The sequence below is a fragment of the Pelophylax lessonae genome (assembly GCF_965119305.1).
Source record: "Pelophylax lessonae genome assembly, chromosome: 2".
NCBI classification, from domain to species: domain Eukaryota; kingdom Metazoa; phylum Chordata; class Amphibia; order Anura; family Ranidae; genus Pelophylax; species Pelophylax lessonae.
The window spans coordinates 443,738,315-443,764,371 of record NC_138769.1 but is presented as its reverse complement, the minus strand read 5'-3'; the positions used below and the strand labels follow the sequence as shown (position 1 = coordinate 443,764,371).

Sequence of the window (26,057 nt, the reverse complement as noted above, 5' to 3'; positions counted from 1 at the left end):
GTACCGATACTGATATTGGTGCAACCCTAGCTACAAGTGTTCTAGAAATGTCTTGATATAAATGAACACAATTATTTATGCATTGTTCCTCTCCATTAGGTCTTAACTTTATTTGATGATTTTTCTGCCCTACTGCTATGCATGTTAACACACAGCAACGCAGGTACGGTGGTGCATCGCACAGTTGTAAACCCAGCCTTCTTAATGCTAGTAGCATGGATTGTACAGGGCCCCACGCACGACATTTAACCTGCCATGGACCCTTTTGTGACATACCATACATGCTTAGACCATAGAACATCTCTGGACATGGCTAATTTATGACTTTAGCTGTCCCTAGTGCATGTGCAGAAATTCATCTCTTTTTTGTCCTGAGTTTGATAAATGTGTTGCCTACAGAGGGTTCCTACAGTTAGCATTTTCTTATTACTATTTGCACTGTTTTATTGAAAAGGCAAATGGCCCAAGTATTTGTCTATATCTCTTTAACTTTTAAAATCATGATAATTGCTAATTTAATAATCTTTGGTTGCTTATGAATGTTGATCTCACCCCAGCTTTTTTTTACTGTTTAGCTTAGAGTTGTTGCACCAGATGTTTCATTTCTTCAGGAAGATTTAGAAGATTTGTATGACATGTTTAAGGTGAGTGGGAAACGTAGCCCTGTTAGATGGTACACAAATGAGTATTCCTAGTGTTTTATGTACTATTATGCACGTTCAATGTGTAGTATGTATAGTTTCAGCAGTGACATAAATAAAATGGTCTTTAACTCTTTTTATACGTATGGAAGTATGCCTCGTGTCCTCACCTTTGCGCTGCTTCTTTCCTGTGCCAGCCCACCAATGACGTTTGTGTCTCAGTTTGCAGTATTGTTGTACAGCAATTGAGTGAATTGGAGTGCATGCCATCATGTGCCTTGTCATGTATACTGCATCACATTCTTATGTTCAAAAAAAAAAAATAGCCTTCCCCAGAGATCTTGGTTAAAAAAAAATTGACCCCAACAGATAAATGTAATGTAGTAGGGAGCATGCATGAGATGAAGCACATGATGTCATGCACTTTGTCTCATATGCTCAGTGTGAAAAAACCGCCAAGATCATTCAGTTTAGGAGCAAGATTTTCCTAAGGGCACTGGTGATGTTGCTTTCCCAGGGGGCACCTGTGAGACATGATTACGATCACCAATGCCTCTGAAGAACCAGGAAGTGAAAACACAAAAAGGTAAGTTAAAGCAAAAAAAAATGCCTTTTAAAGAAATTATTGTTAGATGAGTTCACGTCAGCCTGCACAACCGCATGCTGATGTGAATTTTAGTGAAAGGTGGGAAAGAACTAAACTCCCTGCAACAACCTTTTTTACTTAGATCCCTCCCTCCTTCACAAATTTTTTTTGTAACAATTTCTATGGTGGCACAGCTGTGGGTTCACTCCTGTTCTGAGGTGTGTGCTTCTTTTGACAGACACAGCACGGCTTTGCCCCACCCCCTGCTCCCTCCTCACAGCATTTCCCACTGCTGTCTCTGAGCCTGTGAAAGGGAAGAGAACCAGTGCTGCTGCAAGGGGGTGCTGGGGCCTGGGTAGGCTAGGAGAACAATTTAGTGGAAGGTTTTTTACCTTAATGCAGGTAATGCATTAAGGTTAAAAAAAAAAACCTTCTGGTTTTAGAATCAGTTTAAGTGTCTTTGCAATATATGATCGCATATTATAATATATATAATAATAACTAATGATATTTCTCTATCGCTCATTGACAGACGTAGTCTTCTTGATTCTCAAGAGCTGGGTTATGTTGTCTCCGCAGGAGTAGGACTAGGCAGAAAGACAAAACGTTCTGGCTCCACCTTAGGGGCAGTCCCTGAGGGTATATCCTCCCTCTCTCTGCTACAGGGAATCAGTTTTTTTCTGTCTAGTCAGGAGTAAGGACCTAAGTTCCTTGCTGGGATCTTTTTTGGTCCTGGCAAGATTTTTTCTTTAGAAAAAATATTTTTAGGTAGTTTTTCTCCAGTGTTTTTTTCCTGTGAGATCTTCAAGCAAAAACGCCGGACTGGGCGACACTAGTGGTCACCCCAGCCGGCCTACGAGCGCGCGCAGACCATTGCATTGCGCTTGGTCGGCCGCGACACATTCAAGTAAGTATGCGGGGCCGGGCGACGGGCTGGATGTTGAGATCTAGTGGTCACCCCGGTTTCTGCCTACGAGCGCGTGCAGACCAGAGCTCCGCGCTGGGTCGGCCGCGACGGAGTCCCAGTGGAGGGACTGACCTTGCGAGTTAAGTCTCGCTTGGACGCCAGGAACCAGAGAGTCGAGGCGTCCGGAGTGGTCCACAACCCCCCACCCCGGTGGAGAGGGTATTGTGAAGAGAGGGTGCCTGTCGGTTCGGTATGGTGAGTAAACGTTCCCTTTTTTCTTTCCTCGTTATGAGGCAGTATGAATTATGGGCCCCTCCATACATGGTCAGTATATATCTGACACTAAAAGTCCCCCTTGTAAATACAGTATGTGTTTGTGGGAAGTGGACTTGGTTTGAGAGCTAACACTCTACCCAGCAGACTGTAGCATTACAGCAGACATAGGAGGTATAATCCTACCTTATTTGTAGTGTATCTCCTGTAGATCAATAAATCGCCACTCAGCAGAGATGCAGGTGGATGTGCTGGGAAAAACGATTTCGGCGGTCCGCCGCCATTTTGCCGTAGACCAGGTGCATGCATGTCCTCAGGTCACGCCGGCCGCCATGTTTTTGGAGTCTAATGTCTCCTGTATGGGGGCGGCCATGTTTCATGAGCCCAGCTACCTCGTGGAGAGCTGGGAACGCCGGAAGGCGTACACAGGGGGCGGAGCCACGTCCTTCTACCCGGGAAAAAGCAACAGCTCCTTCCAGTCTGTAAAAGACAGACGCTGACTGCAGTTGGTTGGAAACTTCACTGCATCGGTTGGTGAGCCTTGGGGGTCCCTCTCTCTCTCTGTGGGATCGAGAAGCAGGTACTCTGAGGGGCGCTATTGCGCTAGGGGGAGACACATAAAAAAAAAAAAAAAAAAAGGTATTTTTTCATTTAAAAAAAAAAAAAAAAAAAAGTTTTTTTGTGTTTTCTGGCAAAGGTGTCCTGAATTAACATGGACCCTGCCACTCATGTATCTCCTCCGGATCCCCTCGAGGGGTCTGCAGGATCCTCCAGCACCCCACTGACGATTGAATCATTGTCAGCTATTATGGAAACTTTTGTGTCCAGGGTGGAAGTGGCTTGTCAGGGACAGGGCGCAAGTAAGCGACCCCCGCCTAACCCCTTATTATTTGAAACCTCGGATTCAGACTCTGAGCCTATTTCTGCAGTTGCAGGTACTTCATCTGGTATTGGTGTCTCGTGTACTGTCTCTTCAGACAGTGAGGAGGATGTTTCGGCATCAGCCATAGCCAAAGAGGAAGCGTTGGTAAACGCACTCATTGTATCTGTTCAAGAAACCTTAAGATTACAAGGTATTCCATCAGAAATAGCTGAAACTGAAATCCCTTTTGGGACTAAAAAACGCATCAAAGTGGCGAAGGTTTTTCCATTGCCCAAATGTTTTGGCAATCCAATCAAAGAAGAATGGAGTCTGCCAAAACGCACTTCTACTATTTCTAAACGCATTAACAGGCGTTATCCGTTTGAGGAAACCCTCATTAAGAAATGGACAGCCACCTGTGGTGGATTCACCAATTGCTAGATTGAATAAAGCCACGGTTATTCCTCTAGAAGACGCTCCGTCTTTTAAAGATCCAGTGGATCGCAAGATAGAAGCTATGTCTCGCACCATGTTTACCTTGATTGGATCAGCTTTCAGACCAATAATTGCTATTGGTCTGGTTTCGCAGGCTGTAACTGTATGGACCAAGTGGTTACGCCGGGACTTAGAAGAGGTCCCTCAGGCGGTATCAGATTTGTTGGAACAAATGATACAGGGGTTACAGTTTGTGTGTGATGCGGCGTTAGACGCCACTTCATTATTGGCGCGAGCATCAGTTTCAGCAGTGGTTCTCAGGCGTACACTGTGGCTAAAAGGTTGGTTAGCCGACCAAGGTTCCAAAAGAGCATTGGCTAATATCCCCTTTTTAGGAGAGCGTCTATTTGGAGCCAACTTAGATGAGATCATTAAGGATCTCACGGGTGGAAAGAGCACCTTTTTACCGCAAAATGTTAAAGGTAAAGGAACTCGTCAAAAACGAGGGCCTTATTTTTCTGCTCACAAGAGGTTTTTTCGTCCTGCGGGTGAAAAAATTAAGTCCTCCAAAGCTCCTTCAGGAGGCTTCAGGGGACGTTGGTCGGGCAAGCAAAAGCCCGCCCCCTCCAGACCTAAAGATAAATCGTCCAAAGCCTGAAGGTGCGCCCCCACCCATAACTGGGGTGGGGGGACGTCTTCGCCGGTTCCCGGATCCATGGCTTTCCAGAATCCCGGACAAGTGGGTTTGCGAAGTCATAAGGTCAGGGTACAAGATCGAGTTTCGATCTCTCCCACCGGCGCGATTCTTCCCTTCCAATATTCGACTATCCCCGGATCGTTTAGAAGATCTGCGGAGAGCAGTCACGGATTTACTACAACAAGGAATGGTAGTCCACGTTCCTTGGACAGAACGTTTTCATGGGTTTTTATTCAAACCTATTTACAATACCCAGGAAAGAGGGCAAAGTGCGTCCAATTCTGGACTTAAGGGCACTCAATTCTTTTGTGAACATAAGAATATTCAGAATGGAGTCCATTCGCACAGTAGCAGCCTTCCTGCATCCAGGGGATGTCCTAGCGTCCATAGACATCTAGGACGCATATCTTCACATTTCCATTTTCGCAGGACATCAGCGGTTTCTACGCTTTTCCATAGAAGAGAACCACTATCAGTTTGTGGCGTTACCTTTCGGTCTCGCCACGGCTCCTCGGGTCTTCACGAAGGTGTTGGCCCCAATGTTGGCACTACTGCGCCAAAGAGGCATATCGATTCTTGGTTACCTAGACGATCTTCTGCTTCATGCAGAGTCTCCTCAGACCTTGCTACAAAACATAGAAATTACTATGATTTCTTTACAGGAATTCGGGTGGCTGGTAAACCAGCAAAAGTCATTTCTGGTTACCACCCAGAGGCTCGAATATCTGGGTCTAATTCTAGACACAGTCAGGACAAGAGTTTTTCTTCCGGTAGGGAAACTCCGAAAGATTCAATCAGCAGTCCAGTTGTTACTATCCAACAGCTGGTCTTCCCTTCGGACTTGCATGAGGGTTCTGGGGTTGATGGTGGCTTCCTTCGAAGCAGTCCCATTTGCCCAGTCCCATACCCGAATTCTTCAGCAAGAGATTCTTCTCAGATGGAATCGGAATCCGGAATCCCTGGACAATCAGATCCGATTGAGCAAACAGACCAGAGAGTCTCTGGTCTGGTGGCTTCGGTCTCCGATGCTCAGCCAGGGAAAGTCATTTCTGCCAATATATTGGACGATAGTGACCACGGATGCCAGCCTATCCGGATGGGGAGGAATTCTCGGTCAGTTATCCGTTCAGGGACTTTGGTCCCCGGAAGAATCCAGGTTACCGATAAATGTATTGGAACTGAGAGCGATCAGACTTTGTCTGATTCACTGGACCGAGCAGCTCCAGGGCAGCCCGGTTCGGATCCAGTTGGACAACGCCACGGCCGTGGCTTATGTCAATCACCAGGGGGGCACCAAGAGTGTCCGAGCGGCCAAAGAAGTGGCTTGCATTCTTCGCTGGGCGGAACGATTTGTTCCAGCTATCTCTGCGGTGTTCATTCCGGGGGTGGAAAATTGGCAGGCAGATTATCTCAGCCGTCAGACTCCGGATCAGGGGGAATGGTCCCTCCATCCAGAAGTTTTCCACCAGTTGTGCCTACGTTGGGGCACCCCGGATGTGGATCTGTTGGCATCACGATTCAACAGAAAAGTACAGAGATTCGTGGCTCGCTCCCGCGATCCTCTAGCAGAGACCGCAGACGCACTGGTCACCCCGTGGGGGGCAATACCAGCTAATGTATGCCTTCCCTCCTCTTGGGTTACTGCCAAGACTTCTTCGCAGGATAGAGGAGGAAGGAATTCCAGTAATCCTGGCAGCTCCGGACTGGCCTCGTCAAGCTTGATACGCCGACTTGGTCAGACTGGTGGCGGACGTCCCGTGGAGACTTCCTCTCAGGGAGGATCTACTGTCTCAGGGACCGATCTTCCATCCTGCTTTACGATCGCTGGTTTTAAACGGCCTGGTTATTGAGACCCAGGTGCTGAAGGACAAGGGATTGTCAGCTTCAGTTATTCCTACTCTAGTTAAAACAAGGAAAGCGACTTCCAGAAAGATTATCATCGTACATGGAAGTCTTATATTGTGTGGTGTGAATCCCTTGGGTTCCATCTACATCTTTATTCGGTAGTCCGAATATTGGCTTTTCTGCAACAGGGAGTTGAGCAGAAGCTGGCCTTGAGTGTTATCAAGGGTCTGGTTTCAGCATTTGCTATCTTCTTTCAGAAGCCTTTGTCTACTCATTCCTTGGTGCGGAATTTCATCCAGGGGGTGCGACACCTGGCTCTGCCAGTGCACGCGCCGTTTCCATCCTGGGATCTTAATTTGGTGCTGTCGGTTCTTCAGACACCTCCCTTTGAAAATATCAGGGAGATTCCCTTGCTTACTTTATCCCAGAAGGTGGTTTTCTTGGTGGCTATCACTTCTGCACGCAGGGTGTCAGAACTGGCTGCATTATCCTGTTGTTCCCCAGATCTGGTGGTTCATAGGGATAAGGTTGTTCTTCATCCGAATCCATCCTTCCTTCCTAAGGTGGTTTCAAAGTTTCATTGAATGAGGACAGTGTATTGTCCTTCCTATGTCCTTAGCCCAATCATCCTCGAGAATTGCGTTGCATTCCTTGGATGTAGTTCGGGCGATCAGGATATATTTGAATACTACGGATTCAATTTGTAAGACGGATTCACTGTTTGTGATCACGGATGGCCCTAAGTAGGGGTTGCCTGTTCTGCTGCGACCATCTTTAGATGGATCAGACAGACGGTGGTATAGGCTTATTTTATCTAAGGGTCGGGATCCCCCGTTCCCTTTTAAGGCGCATTCTACTCGGGCGCTTAGAGTTTCCTGGACCTTCCGCCATCAGGCGTCAGTGGTTCAGGTTTTCAAGGCGACTGTTTAGTCGTCGGTTCATACCTTTACAATATTGTATAAGGTTCATGTGATGGCATCGTCAGATGCCTCTTCTGGCCGCAAGGTTCCTGCAGGCCACTGTTTGAGGAGACTGTTGGTCTACCTCGAGGATTTGTGGGGTAGGTCTCATCTGTTTACTCGATGAGTCCTTTGATACTTCTGGTTGGCTCCGGTTGGGCCTTCTAGATTGGATTTTGATTTCTGTCAATCCCACCCCTCATTTGTGGCACTGCTTCTGGATGTCCCAGCTCTTGAGAATCAAGAAGACTACGTCTGTCAATGAGCGATAGAGAAAAATTGATTTTTGTAAGATCTTACCGTAAAATCCTTTTCTCTTAAGCTCATTGACAGACGTAGTACCCGCCCCTCTATCATTGAGTTGGGTTGGGTTAAATTCTCTGTTACTGCTTTAGAACAGAACTGATTCCCTGTAGCAGAGAGAGGGAGGATATACCCTCAGGGACTGCCCCTAAGGTGGAGCCAGAACGTTTTGTCTTTCTGCCTAGTCCTACTCCTGCGGAGACAACATAACCCAGCTCTTGAGAATCAAGAAGACTACGTCTGTCAATGAGCTTAAGAGAAAAGGATTTTACGGTAAGATCTTACAAAAATCCATTTATATGTTGTATATAATATGTAACTAAAGGAAAACTTTTATTTTTGTCGTCATGAACACAGTGTAGAGGGATTAGAACACTTGTCAGGGTTTTGTTGCGGTCTGTGCCCCTCCTTGACACTCATTTTCTCTGTTTGGCATGTTTACCATTCTCTGCAAAAGTAGTGAAACAAAATTCAAAATTTTGGGTTGTACCCAAAACAGTAATAGAGGGAAAATCTACTAATGAGGACAAAGGTGCTGGTGAACCTGGTAGCAATCCGGGATTCCCTCACTTTGGGAGAGATTTCCTTTCATTTCCAGTTATGGCTATAGGACAGGAAAGGAAGTAAAGGGAAATCTCCCCGAAGGGACACGCGCACAAAAAAAAAAAAAACTGACAAAAAGTTTTGCCTCGAAGTCTACTTTAAATCTGAAAACCACACTTTTATGTCCATAACAACAATGGAATAAACTTATTTATCAACACGACACCTGCTGGTAATACCGGAAAGTATTCCAATTAACAGAGGCTTTAGTGTAATGAAGAACACTTAGTGCCGGGTCACACTTGTGCGATGCGGGAAGGCTGCAAATTCGCAGCCTGTTCCCGCATCACAAACGCACATATGGCAGTTCACACTGCCATATACGATACGCAGGGGGTGTCAATGTTAACGACACCCCCAGTTTGATCGCATATCGCAGTGCGATCTGACAGTTCGCACAGGATCGGATCGCACAAGTGTGAACCACTGTGCGATCCGATCCTGATGCGGCTGGAAAAAAGGGTCATGTGCGTGTTTGGTGCGGATACAGTGCGAATTCAGCCATACAAAGTGTATGGCTGAATTCGCATCCGCACCTCCGATCGCATGTAATGAAGGAGCAGTGAGCTCCGAATTTCATGCGATCTGCGCACTCGCAGAAATGTGAACCGGCCCTTAGTGTGAGGAAGAACACACAGGTTAGGGAATAGATGATTCTGGTGTGGTAGTATACCCCAGTTGTCCTGTCTCTCTCTAGTGCTATTATATGTGTTTTCAGTCTTCCCTCAGTTTGCTGCTGCTATTGAAATCAGCGATCTTGCACCGGCATCTAATGGCCTGACACAAACTTCAGAGAGAAATACAGGTGATGGAACCACATTTTAATAAAGTGTAGAGAAGGTTCTGATGTTAGGAACATCAAAGCAGATCTCCTTGCAAACAGACAAAAGCACAGTTTTAATACAGATATGTTTACGGATTCATCTTCAAAAGGATTGGTAACTTTGTAAAGCCTCTGGCACACTACATATACAGGCAGGAGACAAATGTATTTCCTGAGTTAGCGATGCAGCTACCTATCACACACCTCGGCCTACAGCAAGCTCACCGGACATAAATCCTTATCCTTCTCATCACCTCTGTCCAGGGAACAGGAGGTGAGCCAGGAGGTAGCAGAGTGTTCTTGGTTGTGCAGTGTGCCAAGGGTGTGTTCTTGATTACAGTGAAACTGAAAATAATTACAAATCCTTTGGCAGGCAAACTTGTAAAGTTAGTGCCTTTTAAAAAAGTATTCGTACCCCTTGAAATTTTCCACATTTTGTCATGTTATAACCAAAAACGTAAATGTGTTTTATTGGTATTTTATGTGATAGACCAGTGATGGCGAACCTTGGCACCCCAGATGTTTTGAAACTACATTTCCCATAATGCTCAACTACACTGCAGAGTGCATAAGCATCATAGGAAACATAGTTCCAAAACATCTGGGATGCCAAGGTTCACCATCACTGTGAAAGACCAACACAAAGTGGCACATAATTGTAAAGTGGAAGGAAAATGATAAATGGTTTTCAATTTTTTTTTTACAAATAAACATCTGAAAAGCGTGGCGTGCATTTGTATTCAGCCCCCTTTATGCTGATACAGCTAACTTAAATCTAGTTCCTTGATAAGTCACCTATTTAGTAAAAACCACCTGTGTGTAATGTAATCTCAGTATAAATACAGCTGTTCTGTGAAGCCCTCATAGGTTTGTTAGAGAACCTTTGTAAACAAACAGCATCACGAAGGCCAAAAAACACACCAGACAGGTCAGGGATAAAGTTGTGGCGAAGTTCAAAGCAGGATTAGGTTATATAAAAATATCCTAAGCTTCGAACATCTCACGGAGCACTTCTCAGTCCATCATCCGAAATTGGAAAGAGTATGGCACAACTGCAAACCTACCAAGACATGGCCGTCCACCTAAACTGACAGGCCAGGCAAGGAGAGCATTAATCGGAGAAGCAGCCAAGAGGCCCATGGTAACTGGAGCTGCAGAGATCCACTGCTCAGGTGGGAGAATCTGTCCACAGGACAACTATTAGTCGTGCACTACACAAATCTAGGCTTTATGGAAGAGTGGCAAGAAAAAAGCCATTGTTGAAAGAAAGCCGTAAGAAGTCCCGTTTGCAGTTTGTGAGAAGCCATGTGGGGGACACAGCAAACATGTGGAAGAAAGTGCTCTGATCAGATTAGACCAGAATTGACATTTTTGGCCTAAAAACAAATGCCCCTGAACACACCATCCCCACCGTGAAACATGGTGGTGGCATCATCCTGTTGTGGGGATGCTTTTCTTTAGCAGGGACAGGGAAACTGGTCAGAGTTGATGGGAAGATGGATGGAGCCAAATACAGGGCAATCTTCGAAGAAACCGGTTAGAGTCTGCAAAAGACTTGAGACTGGGGTGGAGGTTCACCTTCCAGAAGGACAACTACCCTAAACATACAGCCAGAGCTACAATGGAATGGTTTAGATCAAAGCATATTCATGTGTTAGAATGGCCAGTCAAAGTCCAGGCCTAAATCCAATTGAGAATCTGTGGCAAGACTTGAAAATTGCTGTTCACATACGCTCTTTATCCAATCTGACAGAACGTGAGCTATTTTGTAAGGAAGAATGGGCAAAAATTTCACTCTCTAGATGTGTAAAGCTGGTGGAGATATACCCAAAAAGACTTTCAGCTGTAATTGCAGCGAAAGGTGGTTCTACAAAGTTTTGACTCAGGGGGGCTGAATACAAATGCTCTCCACATTTTTTAGATATTTATTTTAAAAAATGTGAAAAACATTTATCATTTTCCTTCCACTTCACAATTAGGTGCCACTTTGTGTTGGTCTATCACATAAAATCCCAATAAAATACATTTACATTTTTGGTTGTAACATGACAAGATGTGGAAAATGTCAAGGGGTATGAATACTATTTACAGGCACTGTATATACTGTAAGTATTTTTAAATGTCTATTTATATATTTGCTTGGTGTTCCATTTTCATGCCCTGTCCTCAGCTTACAAGATGTCCTCCTTCTCTGGTTCTCAAGATTGTTGTGTGGATTTCACTATCATTGTGGAATATTGGTGTTTTATGCAGTTTTCTTTTTGCTTTATAAAGGAAAATATTTCATTTAGGTGAGTGATCATGTTCTGCATTGTTACACAATAAACCTCTAGCAAGAACAGTGCTATCCGCCCAACCAAATAAATTAATAAATAATAATAATAAATTCAAAACCATGAAAAACCTACAAATATAAAAACTTTACTACTCCAAATAGTAATCATTAAATGGTATTAAACTCAAGGTACACATTCTCTGACTAGACACTCTTGGCTTCCTCTGTGCCAGGCACTGAGTAGTCTGTGATGACATATGCCTTTTCTGGGCCCACTGCCACTCATCAGAGGCTCAACACCGTACAGACTATATGTCTGATGAGGAATACGCACCCTAACTGCTAACCGGGTTTACTGGTTACAGGTGATCTATATTACTATTACTGTAGGTGCATTTTCTTTGCTTTTTATCACGATTAAAGTATATTTCACCATGGAAATATTTTCCCTGTTTTCTGTCTGAGCTTGCTTGCATACATACCTCAGACTGCTCTCTGGGCACTCTGGAGCCATCCTAGGGACAACATAGAAGGACATTGGACCCAAGAGACCATCCATCCCTGGGAGATAAAACTACTGTTTGATTCTCGTGTTCATGCAAGGGTGTCCTGTTTCTCTGATGAGTGTGGGAGATCATTTGGGAGTGAACACCACACACAAAGATGAAGTATTGTTATCCATCACATTTGTACATGTGGGGTGAATACCAGCATGTTTTACTGAGCACTGGAAGTGTGGACTTTCATGTGAACTTTGTGTTTATTTAAAAACATTTCATTTCATGATTAAGTTTTGGAGTGGTTGAGTGTTTATAATTTTTTGTCATTTACAGTTTTGAAATTAATTTGATAGATTTGGGTGGGTGGATAGGGCTGTTCCTGCTGGAGGTTTATTGTGTAATCTTCATGTTTCTTTTTGCAATCTTGTGACAGCAGCTGTCCAAAACATTTATAAGGTTTAAGTCTCTTCTCATAACGCAGGAATTTGGATTCATTATGTTTTGTATTGTGTTTTTTTTCATTTCAGAGGGAACATTTCATCTTCTGTTACTGGGAGGAGATGTCTTCATCACTAACACGCCATGACCCCAGCAGACCCTATGCAGAACAGTACAAAATTGACAGTCGTCAGTTTGTGACACTGTTCAGGCTATGTTCACCCTGGGCTTGGGGTCCTCAGATAGAGGTTCTAGCTACAAGGATGTTCCGTCTGCTTGATGAAAATCAAGACCAGCTCATTGAGTTCAAGTCTTTTGCTTGGTGTATAGGTGAATACAATTCAAATTACAATATTTAGGAATACCAATAGCTCCTGGTTACCTAGAGTGTTGTGTGTGTGTGTTTTGCTATTTGTTGTGTAATATGCCTGGATTTTTGTAAGTTTTATACATTTTGCAATTGTGTACTTCAAAACAATAAGGAATGCAAAAACGTTTTGTTTTGTTTTTCAGATATCATATACAATGGTGAGATGAATGAAAAGATCAAACTGTTGTACCGACTTCATATACCACCAGGTAATTTCATTTTTCCAGATATTGGGATCTTAAGTATGCAATCTGCACCCGATTTTGAAAATGTGATTAAAAATGGCTGGTGTTGAGCCGTAGGCAACATAGAGAACACCTGATTATTTGCTGGAAGTAACCAAAATAATTTAATAAATGGATTTCCCATTCCTTTCCTCGCATACCACTGACCATGCATGTTTACAGCTGGTGCTCATTGTAACCCTTGTTCTTGTATGCTGAGTACATATCCTGTTGGAGAGTGCGGTTGTTTAGAAGACCCTGCTGCTGGACAGCCAGTAGCAAATGTTCACATTATGCAGGTAGCATTCAAAGGGCCTCCCCTCCTGGGCACAGAACATGTTCCAGAATTCCACTCGACCATGAATGTGGGTATTTAGGGACATTAAGAGGCATTTAGGTATGTTTTTTATGCCAGAAATTGGTTTTAGGGTGATGGGTTGTGTGTGGGGTGTTGTCTGGAGAGTAGCTTTAACCTCCAAAGCAAGATACCTTTAATTATAGACTATTGATCAGCAAAAGTAAATCGGAAATGGTGTGTTTAGTCCCATGAAAGATGATTGAAAATTGTTTGCTGTGGCTCACTGCACATTTCTTATTTTGCATATCAAAAAAACTCCTCTTGTTTGATCCTGTTAGTGGACCTCTCTATCGTAACTGTGTATATAGTAAATGATATGTCCATTTAGAACAAAGTGGTTACCTTTTTTAACATAATGATTGTATTTGGGAATTGTGAACTCAGACGTTGTTTTTGTCAGAAGTACTTTTCTTCCCATACAAGTTGATAGAAATGTAAAAGCAACCCAGAAGACAGAAGCATCTCACATTCAACCTAGATGAATCACAAAGCATTCTGCAGTTGCTTGTCTACACAGGAACACATACCATGGAATTCATAAAGACTGGTGCAGGCAAATTTTGCAAAAGTGTCTTATACATTCTAAAAAGTGGTGAAGAATGTGCCAAATGCATATACCTGTCTAGAACTTGTACTTAAATTTGGCTCATGCTGCGTCACAGTTTAGCTCCCTGTATGCCAAAAGAGTTGGTCTTAATTTGCGCAACTTTTACATTTGGTGCATTCAGTGCAACACAATGTACACGTGGTGCATTTTAAAACTACCTGAATTTGGTGCACGAGTAGCTATCAGAACCAAATGTGTTGCAAATGCTTCATGAATTTGGCAAAATACATTAACAAGAGTGATGAGTGCCAGAAAAGTGGCACAGCAGCTTTATTGTATTCCCCCCATAGTGTTTGAATAGTTTATCTACTTTGGGTTAGTATATCCATGCATACATGTATGCTCATTGATTTGTATGTGTGCCTGTTTCTGTAACATCGATTTGTATATTTTTCCTCCAAAAAATGTAATTTAATTGCTTTGTGATAAAACATTGAATATTTGTAATCAGCTCTTACAGAAAATGATCATGACTGCCAGTCACCACTAAAAGGACCACTTCTGTCCACTACAAGACCACTGAAGCTTACAAAAGCAAATGGTATGTTTCTCTATTCACATTTTACAGTGTATTCACATCTTCAGGGAGGGATGCAGCATGTGGCAGCAAAGATCAGTTTCAACCAGATTTTTAATAGCAAAAAAGGGGAAAAACTAGTTGAATATTTGGATTATTGATATAATTTGCCAAAAAATGTCCTAGTATATGCCTAATATATGGCCACCTTTGGAACTATAGGATCCCCTCTAACAAAAAGGGCTGTTGTTTTTCTGAGATCACAGGTATGCTTTGTGGCCAGTGTAGATGAACATATTGCTGCCTAGCAGAGTTCGTCTTTAGTTACAAATGGTTTTGTACACCTGTATCCATTGTATACAAGATCTTTCTCTTGAGTATAGCATACACTATGTACTCATGTTATAATACAATGTTCCCTCTGAATAGAATCGAAAATATACCTCACAATACTGATTAGGTATACAGTTGGCAGATTTTGCATGAAATTTTATAGATTATTCTTTATACAGGAGAGGAAAAAGACTACCAGAAACAACTAAAGCAAATGCTTAAAGACTTGGCCAGAGAGAAGGATAAGAACACAGAAAAGGAAATACCCAAAATGACCCAGGTATCAGAACTTTTGTAGTTTTTCATGTCTGTGTCCTTGGTAGAAAGATTAACCTTTCATTCATAGATGAGCAAAAGAAAAAAAAAAATGTATATCATGGGAAAGAGTTACATCAGACAGGTTTGTGTTTGTCTTTGTACCACACCTTCTTTATTAAAAAAAAAGGGATGAATCTGAAGCCTGTATAATGACTGCCTTTTTATATAGCCTTAGAGTGCCAGATAGCCTGACCTTCCCAATGTCTTCCCTTTGGTTGACGCAGAATCTTTTTCACTTCTGCCAACTAGAAGATCCTGGGTCTCATAAATTCTTGCCATTTGACAAGCCTAAAGACAGATTCGACTTTCCCCACCAGATTTTTTATGGGTACTTACATATCCGCCACTATGCTCAGTCTATTACCCCTACGCTACAGTTCTCTAACCTGACCCCTTTTGAAAGCACGATCTTGGGGGGTCCTTCTCAAAAGGGCTAAACCTCGGACATCTATGAGATTCTGAATGCATATCCGATGCAAACACGTGGCAAGCCCTCTCTATGCTGAAATGTGAGAGGGTGCTGGGCAAAGAACTCTCCCTAAAGGCGGTGGAAGTGGTCTAGTGTCAGGCAGCTAACAGCTCCCTATGTACTCGCTATAAAGAAAATCCATATAAAATACCCTACTTTTGGTACCTGACACCAGACGTACTCCATGCGATCTACCCCACCAGCACAGACTGCTGTTGGAGATGCTTCTGCGATAAGGGTACACTGTATTATATTTATTGGAGCTGCCCGAAAATCACTCCTTTTTGGAAATCAGTCCAAGACTACAACGTCTCTTTGACACAACTGTTCTATTCACCCCAAAATACTTTCTGTTGGGTCTATCCCTTATGAGACTTGCCAAACCTTAAAAAAAACAAAACTGCTCCGTCATGTACTCATGGCGGCAAGATGTCTTCTAGCTCTCAACTGCAAAAAAAAAAAAACATATCCACCCACCTAAACCACTTTATATATCAAAGTCAAAGACATAGAGCTCATAGAGCTCATGGAGCACCTAACAGCTAGACTCCATAAACCAGAGTCCCATAACACCATGTGTAGGAACTGTGGCATCCTAATCTGCCCTGATGGACCTGCCTCTGACCCAGCATAAAGCCCACAGGGCTACCCCTATACCCCTGGACTGTCCCAGCACTGTCTCTGTACTTTCTCATCTATGATCCCTGAATACCTGATACTTCCGAAAATTTGATTCCTTTTTATAGGTTTTTCTTTGCTTCCCTTTTTTTTTTTTTTCTTGAATTTCTACTCAAACTCCATGGCACAGTACATTGTACATGATGTGACAAGATCACTTACAATACACTTCCATTATTAGAAACCTAATGCATTGTCTTCTAGAGGTGTTCTTGTGGTCTTATACTTTGTTGTCTTCTAACCTACAATACTGTAAGCTTGGACTATACAATGTGAAGTCATTTATTCCATGTTTATATTATCTTTTATACAAATTCCAATAAAAAGCAGTGATACAGGGGCAATCAGCTCTACTATCCTCAAACCTAATTCTGTTGTCCAGGGGTCAAACCTGGGTATCTTCTATCTGAGGTTTCTCAGAGGTATTTTTGCAATGGACTACCACATAATAGGACATCCTAAAATGTATACATGCCTCGAAAAAGTATTCATACCCCTAGAAATGTTACACATTTTGTCATGTTACAACCAAAAACTTAATTGTATTTTATTGGGGTTTTATGTGATAGACCAACACAAAGTGGCACATAATTGTGAAGTGGAAGGAAAATGATAAATGATTTTCAACATTTTTTACAAATAAATATCTGAAAAGTGTGATGTGCATGTGTATTCAGCCCTCTTTACTCTTATACCTTTTAAATTCTAGTGGAACCAATTACCTTCAGAAGTTGCCTAATTGGTAAATAGAGTCCACCTGTGTGTAATTTAAGCTCAGTAAAAATACAGCTGTTCTGTGAAGCCCTTTTGTTTGTTAGAGAACCTTAGTGAACAAACAGCATCATGAAGGCCAAGGAACACACCAGACAGGTCAGGGATAAAGTTTTGGAGAAGTTTAAAGCAGGGTTAGGTTATAAATAAAATATCCCAATCTTTGAACATCTCACGTAGCACTGTTCAAGCCATCACTAGAAAAGAGAAAGTATGGCACAACTGCAAACCTACCAAGACATGGCCATCCACCTAAACTGACAGGCTGGGCAAGGAGAGCATTCATCAGAAAAGCGGCCAAGAGGCCCATGGTAACTCTGGAGGAGCTGCAGAGATCCACAGCTCAGGTGGGAGAATCTGTCCACAGGACAACTATTAGTCGTGCACTCCACAAATCTGGCCTTTGGAAGCGTGCATTTAAAAAAACAATAGCGCATCTATCATGTGACATAAAAATGTACAACTATCGCCTTTTTATTCTGCAGGGTCTGTGCTTTCAGAAAATATTAATGTTCTGGGGGTTTAAGTCATTTTATTGGCAAAAAATAAGATTTTTACATGTATGCGACAACTAAACAAAATTGGAGCCAAACTGGATATAAAAGGTTCACATATAGAGGTCTGCACACACTGCTTGATTGAAACTCTCTGTCCAGGATTGCTTTTGTGTGATTAAGTCATAAAGGTGTTGGGGATTTGTTACAAAGAAATCCCTAGGGCAGGGATGGCGAACCTTGGCACCCCAGATGGTTTTGGAACTACATTTCCCATGATCCTCATGCACTCTGCAGTGTAGTTGAGCGTCATGGGAAATGTAGTTCCAAAACACCTGGGGTGCGAAGGTTTGCCATCACTCCCCTAGGGCTACCAAGGCTAGCAGTGACTTTATTTGCAATGAGGTTGACTGAATAGGTTCAAATTTTATTGATATGCATCAGGTAAATAAGAGAATGGAAACTTCCATCTGTTTTTCTTTGTAACAGATTCTCTTAATGTATGAACGATTTGTCTTTCTTTTTTTTTTTTTTTAAATCATTACATGAAATCATATTGTACCTTTTTTTTCTCCAGAGAGAATTTATACAATTCTGCAAAACTTTATATAGCCTGTTTCATGAAGACCCAGAGGAGAATGATCTTTACCAAGCCATTGCTACAGTGACAACCCTGTTACTTCAGATTGGAGAGGTTGGGCAGCGAAGTATTAGTATCAGTTCAGGAAGTGCCTCAGATGAATTTATTGATTCAGAGAATGGTGCCTGCTCCTCAGATCAAGACTGTGTTTTCTCTGAGACTGCTAGCAGTCCATCACATCCTACTCCGTCCTTGTCACTAGGTGAAGCAGACTGGGTGGTGTCCTTTGAACACATACTGGCATCTCTGCTGACAGAGCAATCACTGGTGAATTTTTTTGAGAAGCCATTGGAACTGAAACCAAAGTTAGAAAGTGCAAAGAGCAATCCGTACAGCCTCAAAATGAATGGGACAAGCCAGCAGTCATCCATGTTATGCTGAACAAAGAGCTATGCCTGTCTCCTGTATTTATAAGGCTCTGAGCAGCTAGCATGATGGAAACTTTTGTGCTCTCTCTTTCAGCAATTATTTATGTAGTGTGTTTGTCCTTTTCACCAATATGGTTCAGCAATATCTGACATAATTGCTGCCTAAAGAAGTTGTCTACAAAAGCAACAGTCAAGTTCAGATTCCATTTCTCCTGTATGGCAGTATCCTGATGCCTTTGATATGTCAAGAAGAAGGTCCGTCCACATGAAAAGGAACAGAGATAATTAGATCTGGCGTGAAATAGGATGAAAATTGCTACTGGATTGTAGAAGATTCCTTTAACTCCTCAGTCATATAAGCCATATATATGTCAGCCTATATAGTGACGAGTGTCATTTTTTTAAAGGTTTATTGTATTTGCTTTATATGCCATAAGAAAAACGCTCCAATACTCTGGAACACTGTACTTTAAATTGAAAACAGGCACATAACACAGATATGGCAATATGACATTCTGTATTGTTGGGTTACCAAAGCACACTGGACGGTTTTTTCAATCTTTTACTAATAGTAAATACTTTCTCCTGATGCATCTCTTCTATGAAGCCTACTGTAGGTTCTCTGCTGCCCCTGCTACTTCCAGGCAACAAGCTGTCCCATTTCAAGGAGTATCTGGCATGCCAAACATTCAGGGGTATAGCTGGGGGTTATGTCCAATGTTCTTTGTTTTGTATATGTGAGTTTTGTGTTTGCACTAATAATAATGTTTCAATGCTGGAAATTGAAACTTTTATTCTATTTGATTTGCATTGGAATTCATGTTGAAAATGTCAAGTTGACTTACCTTGTGCTTTTTGTGTTGGTCTGTGAGAATCTGCACTTTTCAATAAACAAGTTTTTATTATGCTTTTCTTAAAAAAATTATTTTACTAAAACTTTGTATATTGACATCGAATGAAGAAGATTCACCCTGGAAAGCACTCTGCAGCTAAATTGCGGGGTCCACACACACAACTCCAAAAACCTGGACATTTACGCTGGATAGCTGCAATCAAAATGACAAAGCTCTAGCAGAAACATTGTCAAGAGTCTTGATTGAGGAAAAAAATTGTGTAGGTATGCACATAAGGTAGGAACTGTAAGTTCCTTGAGGGCAGGAACTGATGTGAATGTACAATGTTTAAAGCGCCAAGTAAATTCTCGGGATTCTATAACTATCTGTAATAAATAAGTTGCGACCATAAAAATAGGTTAGTCTTTACCACAGCATAGCTTAAAAAAAGACCTCCATCCTCCTAGAACATTAGTAAAAAAAAAACTGAAGTATCTTGGTAGTAGAAGTTGTTTTATTGGGCTGGCCCAGAGTTTTTGCTCGTGTCCAATCTTCCTGTAGGTAACAGTATAACCTGATTGGTAAAGACGTCCTGTGTCTCTCAATGGACAAAAACGAAAAAGGTTTACCTTAGAGACACTTTTCCTGGAAATGCTAGTTGTTCCTCATGGTGGTCCAGTGGCTTTAAATGGGGTCACTAAAAATTTTACACCAAGCTAAATTTTTTGTTTTTAACAGTTGAAATATTAGATTCAATTGTATGTAACCTGCAAGTCCATCAGTTCTTTGCCACTATTGTAAATTGCAGTTATTATTTCATTGGAAGCCTATCACAATATTGGCCTGACTATAAACATAAGAATCGCCAAATAAGTGAACTGAAATCATATCGGTGCATGTACCACCCTCTAGTGTGCTAGATCTAAATAGGTTTGTTAGTGGAGGAAAATTGGTTTGGCTGAGATCCAGGCCTAGGTTGAATCTGGGTCAGGGTTGACTCGGGGAGGCTGGATGACTCCACAGACAGCTCTTATGGTGCCTCCCCTCTGCTTTCTGGAACCTTGGAGAAGCTTCCAGATGCAGTGGGTGGAGGCTAGGAGGGGCTGTTTGGAATATTTGTGAGGACGCCAGTCAGTCCTCAGCAGAAAGCGGCTGGAAGGGGGCAGGTCACTTCATAAATAGCCATGAATCATGCCAGCAGGGGCAATTGGGTGAAAGATGGAGTGCTGAGGAGGCTGTCAGTGGTCTTTGAGGACGCCCCCTAGTCCGGAGGAGGGGTGATTTTGGGCCTGGGGCTCGGGTGCTGGAGGGGGACCCTCTACAACACATGGAGAAATCCTTTCCTGAAGGCACGGGAGCAAGTGAGAGGACAGCAGGAGCAGCTCAGCACGTCCTGGAGAGCTCATGAGAAGGCAGTCGGGTGCACTAGTGAGTGTTCAGTCTGGGAGGACTATGGAGAAGTTTGCCAGGAGGGCTAGTAAGAGGGACTGCTTCAGCCAGGTGGGCTGGCAGTGCCTGAAGAGGTGGTGCTGGGCTCAGTGACCATGGGAGGAACAGCTGGAAATGTTTTACCTGGGTCACCTTTCCCCAAGTATAGGGGCTGCTAGTCCATGCCTGTAGTGGGCCATTGCTACAAATCCTTTTATCCTCGGTTTCTACAAGCAAGAGTGTGCTGGAGGAAGAAGGAGTGTACATAGGAAGTAAGTGAGCATCCCTTATCCTTATGTTCTCTTACTCTGAGTGCCTGTGGAAATGTGTTCCTGGCTGTGCAGGGTGGGGGATCCCTTTTATCTTGCGGCTCCTTAGGGGGTAGGCTACATGCACATGCCTATGTATTCTTCAGTCATTCCCAGGACATGATATGAAATGAGATTTCTAAATTTCAGTGACCATTCCATGTACCCTCCCAGAAGTGACCCCGCATATGATCTACTAAATTGGCTGCTTATCAATTTATTTCCCGAAAAAATTCAGAAATTGTTACACCTAAGTAAATAGGTGAATCAGTAATTTCCTCCTCCTACTTTACACACACACAGACATAATATAAAGCTAAGGTATGTGGGGTGAGATTGTTACAAATGCACAGATCAAATGTTTGATTTCTGCATTTATCAAGTAAGAGATAGCCAGCTGGAGTCCCCTGCCCATCTTTATTTGGGTAGCAACTGGATAGTGTGGACCTTATGTGATCCTCGTTTCATAATTGATCACCTCTGTTTCCAGTGTGCCACATTATAAACATCTTTTTTTCTCTAGCGCTCATCGACAGACGTAGTCCTCGGTGATACACCACCTTCGGGTTATGTTACCTCCGCAGGAGCAGGACTAGACAGGAAATTAAAAAGCTCTGGCCACACCCTAGGGGCAGTCCCAGAGGGTATATCCTCTCTCTCTCTGCCTCAGCAAATCAGTTATTTTCTGTCTAGTTAGGAGTAAGGACCTAGATACCTTGCTGGGATCTTAGGTCCTGGCAAGAATTTTTTTCTAAAAGGATTTTTAGACAGCTTTTTTTCTCCAGTGTTCCTGTGAGATCTTCAAGCAAGAAAGCTGAACTGGGCGACGGGCTGGATGTTGAGATCCGGTGGTCACCCCAGTTCAGCCTACGAGCGCGTGCAGGCCATAGCTCCACGCTGAGTCGGCCGCGACAAAGTCCCATTAAAAGGACTGAACCCGCGAGTTAAACGTCTCGCTGAAACGCCAAAGACCATGAGTCACGGCGTCCGTATCGGTCGACAGCCCTCCCGCCCCGGTGGAGAGGGGTACTGTCAGGAGTTGGTGCCCGCCTGGTTCCGGTATGGTGAGTAGTATGTTCCCCCTTTTTCCCTGACGGGGTTTGTGGTGAACGCGGGCCCCTCTCTGTATGGTAAGAAAGAGTTCTTTCTATCCTATAACATGTCACAAATCCTCCTACTTTGAGTGTGATTTTATGTGTGCAAAAAGCCAGGAGGCTTGGTTTGGGAGCTAACAATCTATTGTATACATGTTTTAAAGATGTAATCTGTGGCATTCTGGGAATCTTATGGGTTAAGTATAAGCTACCTACCAGTCAGAAGCCACGGACATGTAGACTGCCTTCCAAATCAGATCTCCAGCTATTAGCAGGCCTCCCGAACGGCCATGCGGTCCGCCAGGGCCGGTACCGCCAACCACGCCATATCCCCATGCAGAGAGAGTGTTGTGTGCCCTGCAGCACACCGCTAGTCAGCACAGGCCGCCGCCATTTTTTTTTTTTTTTGCTGGATCGCACGAGCCGCCATTTTGGCGTAGCCTCGTGTCTCCAGCATGGGGGCGGCCATGTTTGAGGTGATCCTACACCTCGTGGAGCTTGGGGGAGGCGCCGGAAGGTGTGCAGAGGGGCGGAGCCGCCTCCCTTCTTCCTGGGCAGCCAGCCAAAAGACTTCCTGTTTGTCAGGACAGCGCTGTAAGCTGTTGCAGTTTAACTCTGAGCATCAAGTGGTGAGCCTGGGGGTCTATCTCTCTCTCTCTCGATCGATAGGGATCCCTAGCAGGTAACACTAAGGGGCTTTTTGTGGCGCTGGGGGTCAGAAAAGAAAAAAAAAAAAAAAAAAGTTTTTTTCTTTTGATTTATATTATCCAGGAAGTAACTGGAGTTATCATGGACCCTGCCACACATATTCCCCCACCTGTTTCCCTCGAGGGGGCCTCGGGACCCGCCGGTGCACAGAGTATAGAATCATTTACAGCAATTTTGGAGTCTATGGTGGCTCGGGTGGAGGCGGCCTGTCAGGGACGGGGGTCAAGGAAGCGACCCCCGCCTACCCCTATACCATCTGACACCTCTGACTCAGATTCAGAGATGGTCACGGCAGTTGCAGGTTCCTCTGTAAGGGCTGTTATCCCAGGTAAAGCCCCCTCAGACAGTGAGGAGGACGCTTCTTCTCCTGCTATAATTCAGGAAGAAGCATTGGTGGACGCACTAGTTGTGGCAGTGCAAGAAACCTTAAAACTTGAGGCTTTACCGGCAGAGGCAACTGAAACAGAGAGGCCTTTCGGTACTAATAAGCCCATCAAGATTGCGAAGGCTTTTCCGGTACCTAAATGTTTTGGTAATCAGATTAAAGAAGAATGGGAGCATTCTAAACGTACCTTTACTATTTCCAAGCGTATTGCTAGACGCTATCCGTTTGAGGAATCCATCATTAAGAAATGGACGGTACCACCAGTCGTGGATCCGCCTATTTCCAGGCTGAATAAAGCCACGGTTATTCCAGTGGAGGACACTTCGTCCTTTAAGGATCCGGTGGATCGAAAGATAGAAGCAGAGTCCCGCACTATCTTTTCTCTGATAGGGTCAGCATTTAGACCAGTAATTGTTATTGGTCTAGTTTCCCAGACACTTACGGAATGGGCGGAAATGGTACGCCAAGATCTTAGGGGAAAAGATATTCCCCAGGAGACATCTGATTTGATGGAACAGATCATACAAGGGCTACGGTTTATCTGTGACGCAGCCTTGGACACAACTCCCTTATTAGGGCATGCATCTAAGTTAGCAGTAATCCTCAGACGTGTGCTGTGGTTAAAATGCTGGTCAGCTGACCTAGGTTCCAAGAAGACCTTGACCAATCTCCCTTTTCAGGGGAATCGTCTATTTGGGGCCAACCTAGATGAAATCATTAAGGATGCCACTGGGGGCAAGAGCACTTTCTTGCCACAGGCTGCAAAAGCTAAGGGACCTCGCAACAAGCGAGGACCTTTCTTTACCGCCCATAAAGGGCGCCCGGCTGGTACTAGCGGGAAAGGCAAGACTCCTCCAGGAGGATTCAAGAAGGGCTGGTCGGACAAGCAGAGGACCAACCCAGCCAAACCCGAAGCAAAGGAGTACACAGCCTGAAGGTGCGCCCCCACCCGGTTTCAGGGTGGGGGGACGTTTTCACCGGTATTCAGGACATCAGATCGAGCATCAACCACCACTACCGGTGCGATTCTTCCCTTCCAACATTTAAGTACCACAGGAAGCGGTAGTTACCGTTCCCTGAATAGATCTTTTTCTTTACCCTTTCCTAAGATTAGTCCCGATACCTCACAGGAATCGGATCTGGTTGACCAGATAGGCCAAGTAGCCTCTAGTCGGGTGACTTCGGTCCCTGAGGTTCAACCAGAAAAGATCACCCTTCCTGATAACTATCAGGTATCTGATAAATGTGTGGAAACAGAAAACGACCAGACTTTCTCGGATGGTCGGGGCCAGATAGCTCTAGGGACGCCTGGTTCAGATCCAATCAGCGCCAGTGGTCCTAGAAATTCTAGGCTGGCCTCCTAAAGCCGGCCTGGCCGACTTGGACATGCTAGTCGCAGACGTTCCGTGGGAACTTCGTCTCAGGGAGTGTCTGTGGTCTCTAGGACCAAGTTACCTTCGTGCTTTACAGTCGCTGGTTTTAATGGCCTGGCCATTGAGACCCAAGTACTGAAGGACAGAGGTTTGTCTACTTCTGTCATTCCTACCCTTATTAAAGCAAGGAAAGCGACTTCCAGCAAAGTCTATTATCACACATGGAAGACTTATATTGCGTGGTGCGAATCTTTAGGATTTCCTCCACGTACCTATTCGGTGTCTCGAATATTGGCCTTTTTGCAACAAGGGGTTGAGCAGAAGCTAGCCTTGAGCACCATCAAGGGTCAAGTTTCAGCATTAGCAATCTTCTTTCAGAAGCCGTTAGCTACCAAATCCTTGGTGCGGAATTTCATCCAGGGGGTGCGGCACCTGGCTCCTCCAGTCCGCGCGCCCTTACCGCCCTGGGATCTTAATTTGGTTTTGTCGGTTCTACAGAAACCTCCTTTTGAAAACATCAGGGAGATTCCCTTGCTTACTTTATCCCAGAAGGTGGCCTTCTTGGTGGCTATTACTTCTGCTCGCAGGGTGTCAGAACTGGCTGCATTATCATGCCAGTCCCCATACCTAGTGATTCATAGGGATAAGGTAGTACTTCATCCTAAGCCATCTTTTCTTCCTAAGGTGGTTTCAGATTTTCATCTGAATGAAGATATTGTACTACCTTCCTTGTGTCCTCAGCCCAAGCATCATCGGGAACATGCGTTGCATTCCTTAGATGTGGTTCGGGCAATCAGGGTATACCTGAAAGCTACGGAATCATTCCGTAAGACGGATTCACTTTTTGTGATCACGGATGGCCCCAGAAAGGGTTTGCCTGCATCTGCCGCAACCATTGCCAAATGGATTAGACAGACGGTGGTACAGGCTTATTCTATTAAGGGTCAGAGTCCTCCGTTCCCTGTTAGGGCGCACTCCACTCGAGCGCTCAGTACTTCCTGGGCCTTTCGCCATCAGGCGTCAGTGGTCCAGGTATGTAAGGCGGCCACCTGGTCGTCGGTACATACCTTTACAAAATTCTATAAAATTGATGTGACGGCATCGGCGGATGCCTCATTTGGCCGCAAGGTTTTGCAGGCCGCAATTTGAGGAGACCGGTGGTCTACCTCGAGGGTTTTTTTTTTCTGTTTGAAAATTTTTTTTGTTGAGTCTCATCATTAAGGATGAGCATTGTAAACTTCTAGTTGGCACCGGTTGGGCCTTCTAGATTGGGATTTGATTTCCATTTTCCCACCCCTCAGTTGTGATACTGCTCTGGGACGTCCCGAAGGTGGTGTATCACCGAGGACTACGTCTGTCGATGAGCGCTAGAGAAAAATGGATTTTTGTAAAATCTTACCGTAAAATCCTTTTCTCTTAGCTCATCGACAGACGTAGTCCCCGCCCCTCTGTTTTGGAGTTGGGTTGGGTTAAATTCTCTAAGCACTGCTTTTTCACATAACTGATTTGCTGAGGCAGAGAGAGAGAGGATATACCCTCTGGGACTGCCCCTAGGGTGTGGCCAGAGCTTTTTAATTTCCTGTCTAGTCCTGCTCCTGCGGAGGTAACATAACCCGAAGGTGGTGTATCACCGA

General features: G+C 44.0%; 1 protein-coding gene across 2 annotated transcripts in view; it reads left to right on the top strand.

The window, feature by feature from the left end:
- Positions 1-19,200, top strand: part of TBC1D8 (TBC1 domain family member 8) — a 160,674-nt gene extending 141,474 nt beyond the window's left edge. For both annotated transcript variants that reach the window (XM_082244615.1, XM_082244616.1), the window contains exons 16-21: positions 576-644; positions 12,237-12,477; positions 12,661-12,726; positions 14,158-14,247; positions 14,736-14,836; positions 17,864-19,200. In XM_082244615.1, coding sequence (XP_082100741.1) covers positions 576-644; positions 12,237-12,477; positions 12,661-12,726; positions 14,158-14,247; positions 14,736-14,836; positions 17,864-18,307 — 1,011 coding nt within the window. In that variant the 3' untranslated portion in view covers positions 18,308-19,200. The remainder of the gene's footprint in view (positions 1-575; positions 645-12,236; positions 12,478-12,660; positions 12,727-14,157; positions 14,248-14,735; positions 14,837-17,863) is intronic.
- The last annotated feature ends 6,857 nt before the right edge of the window (positions 19,201-26,057 follow it).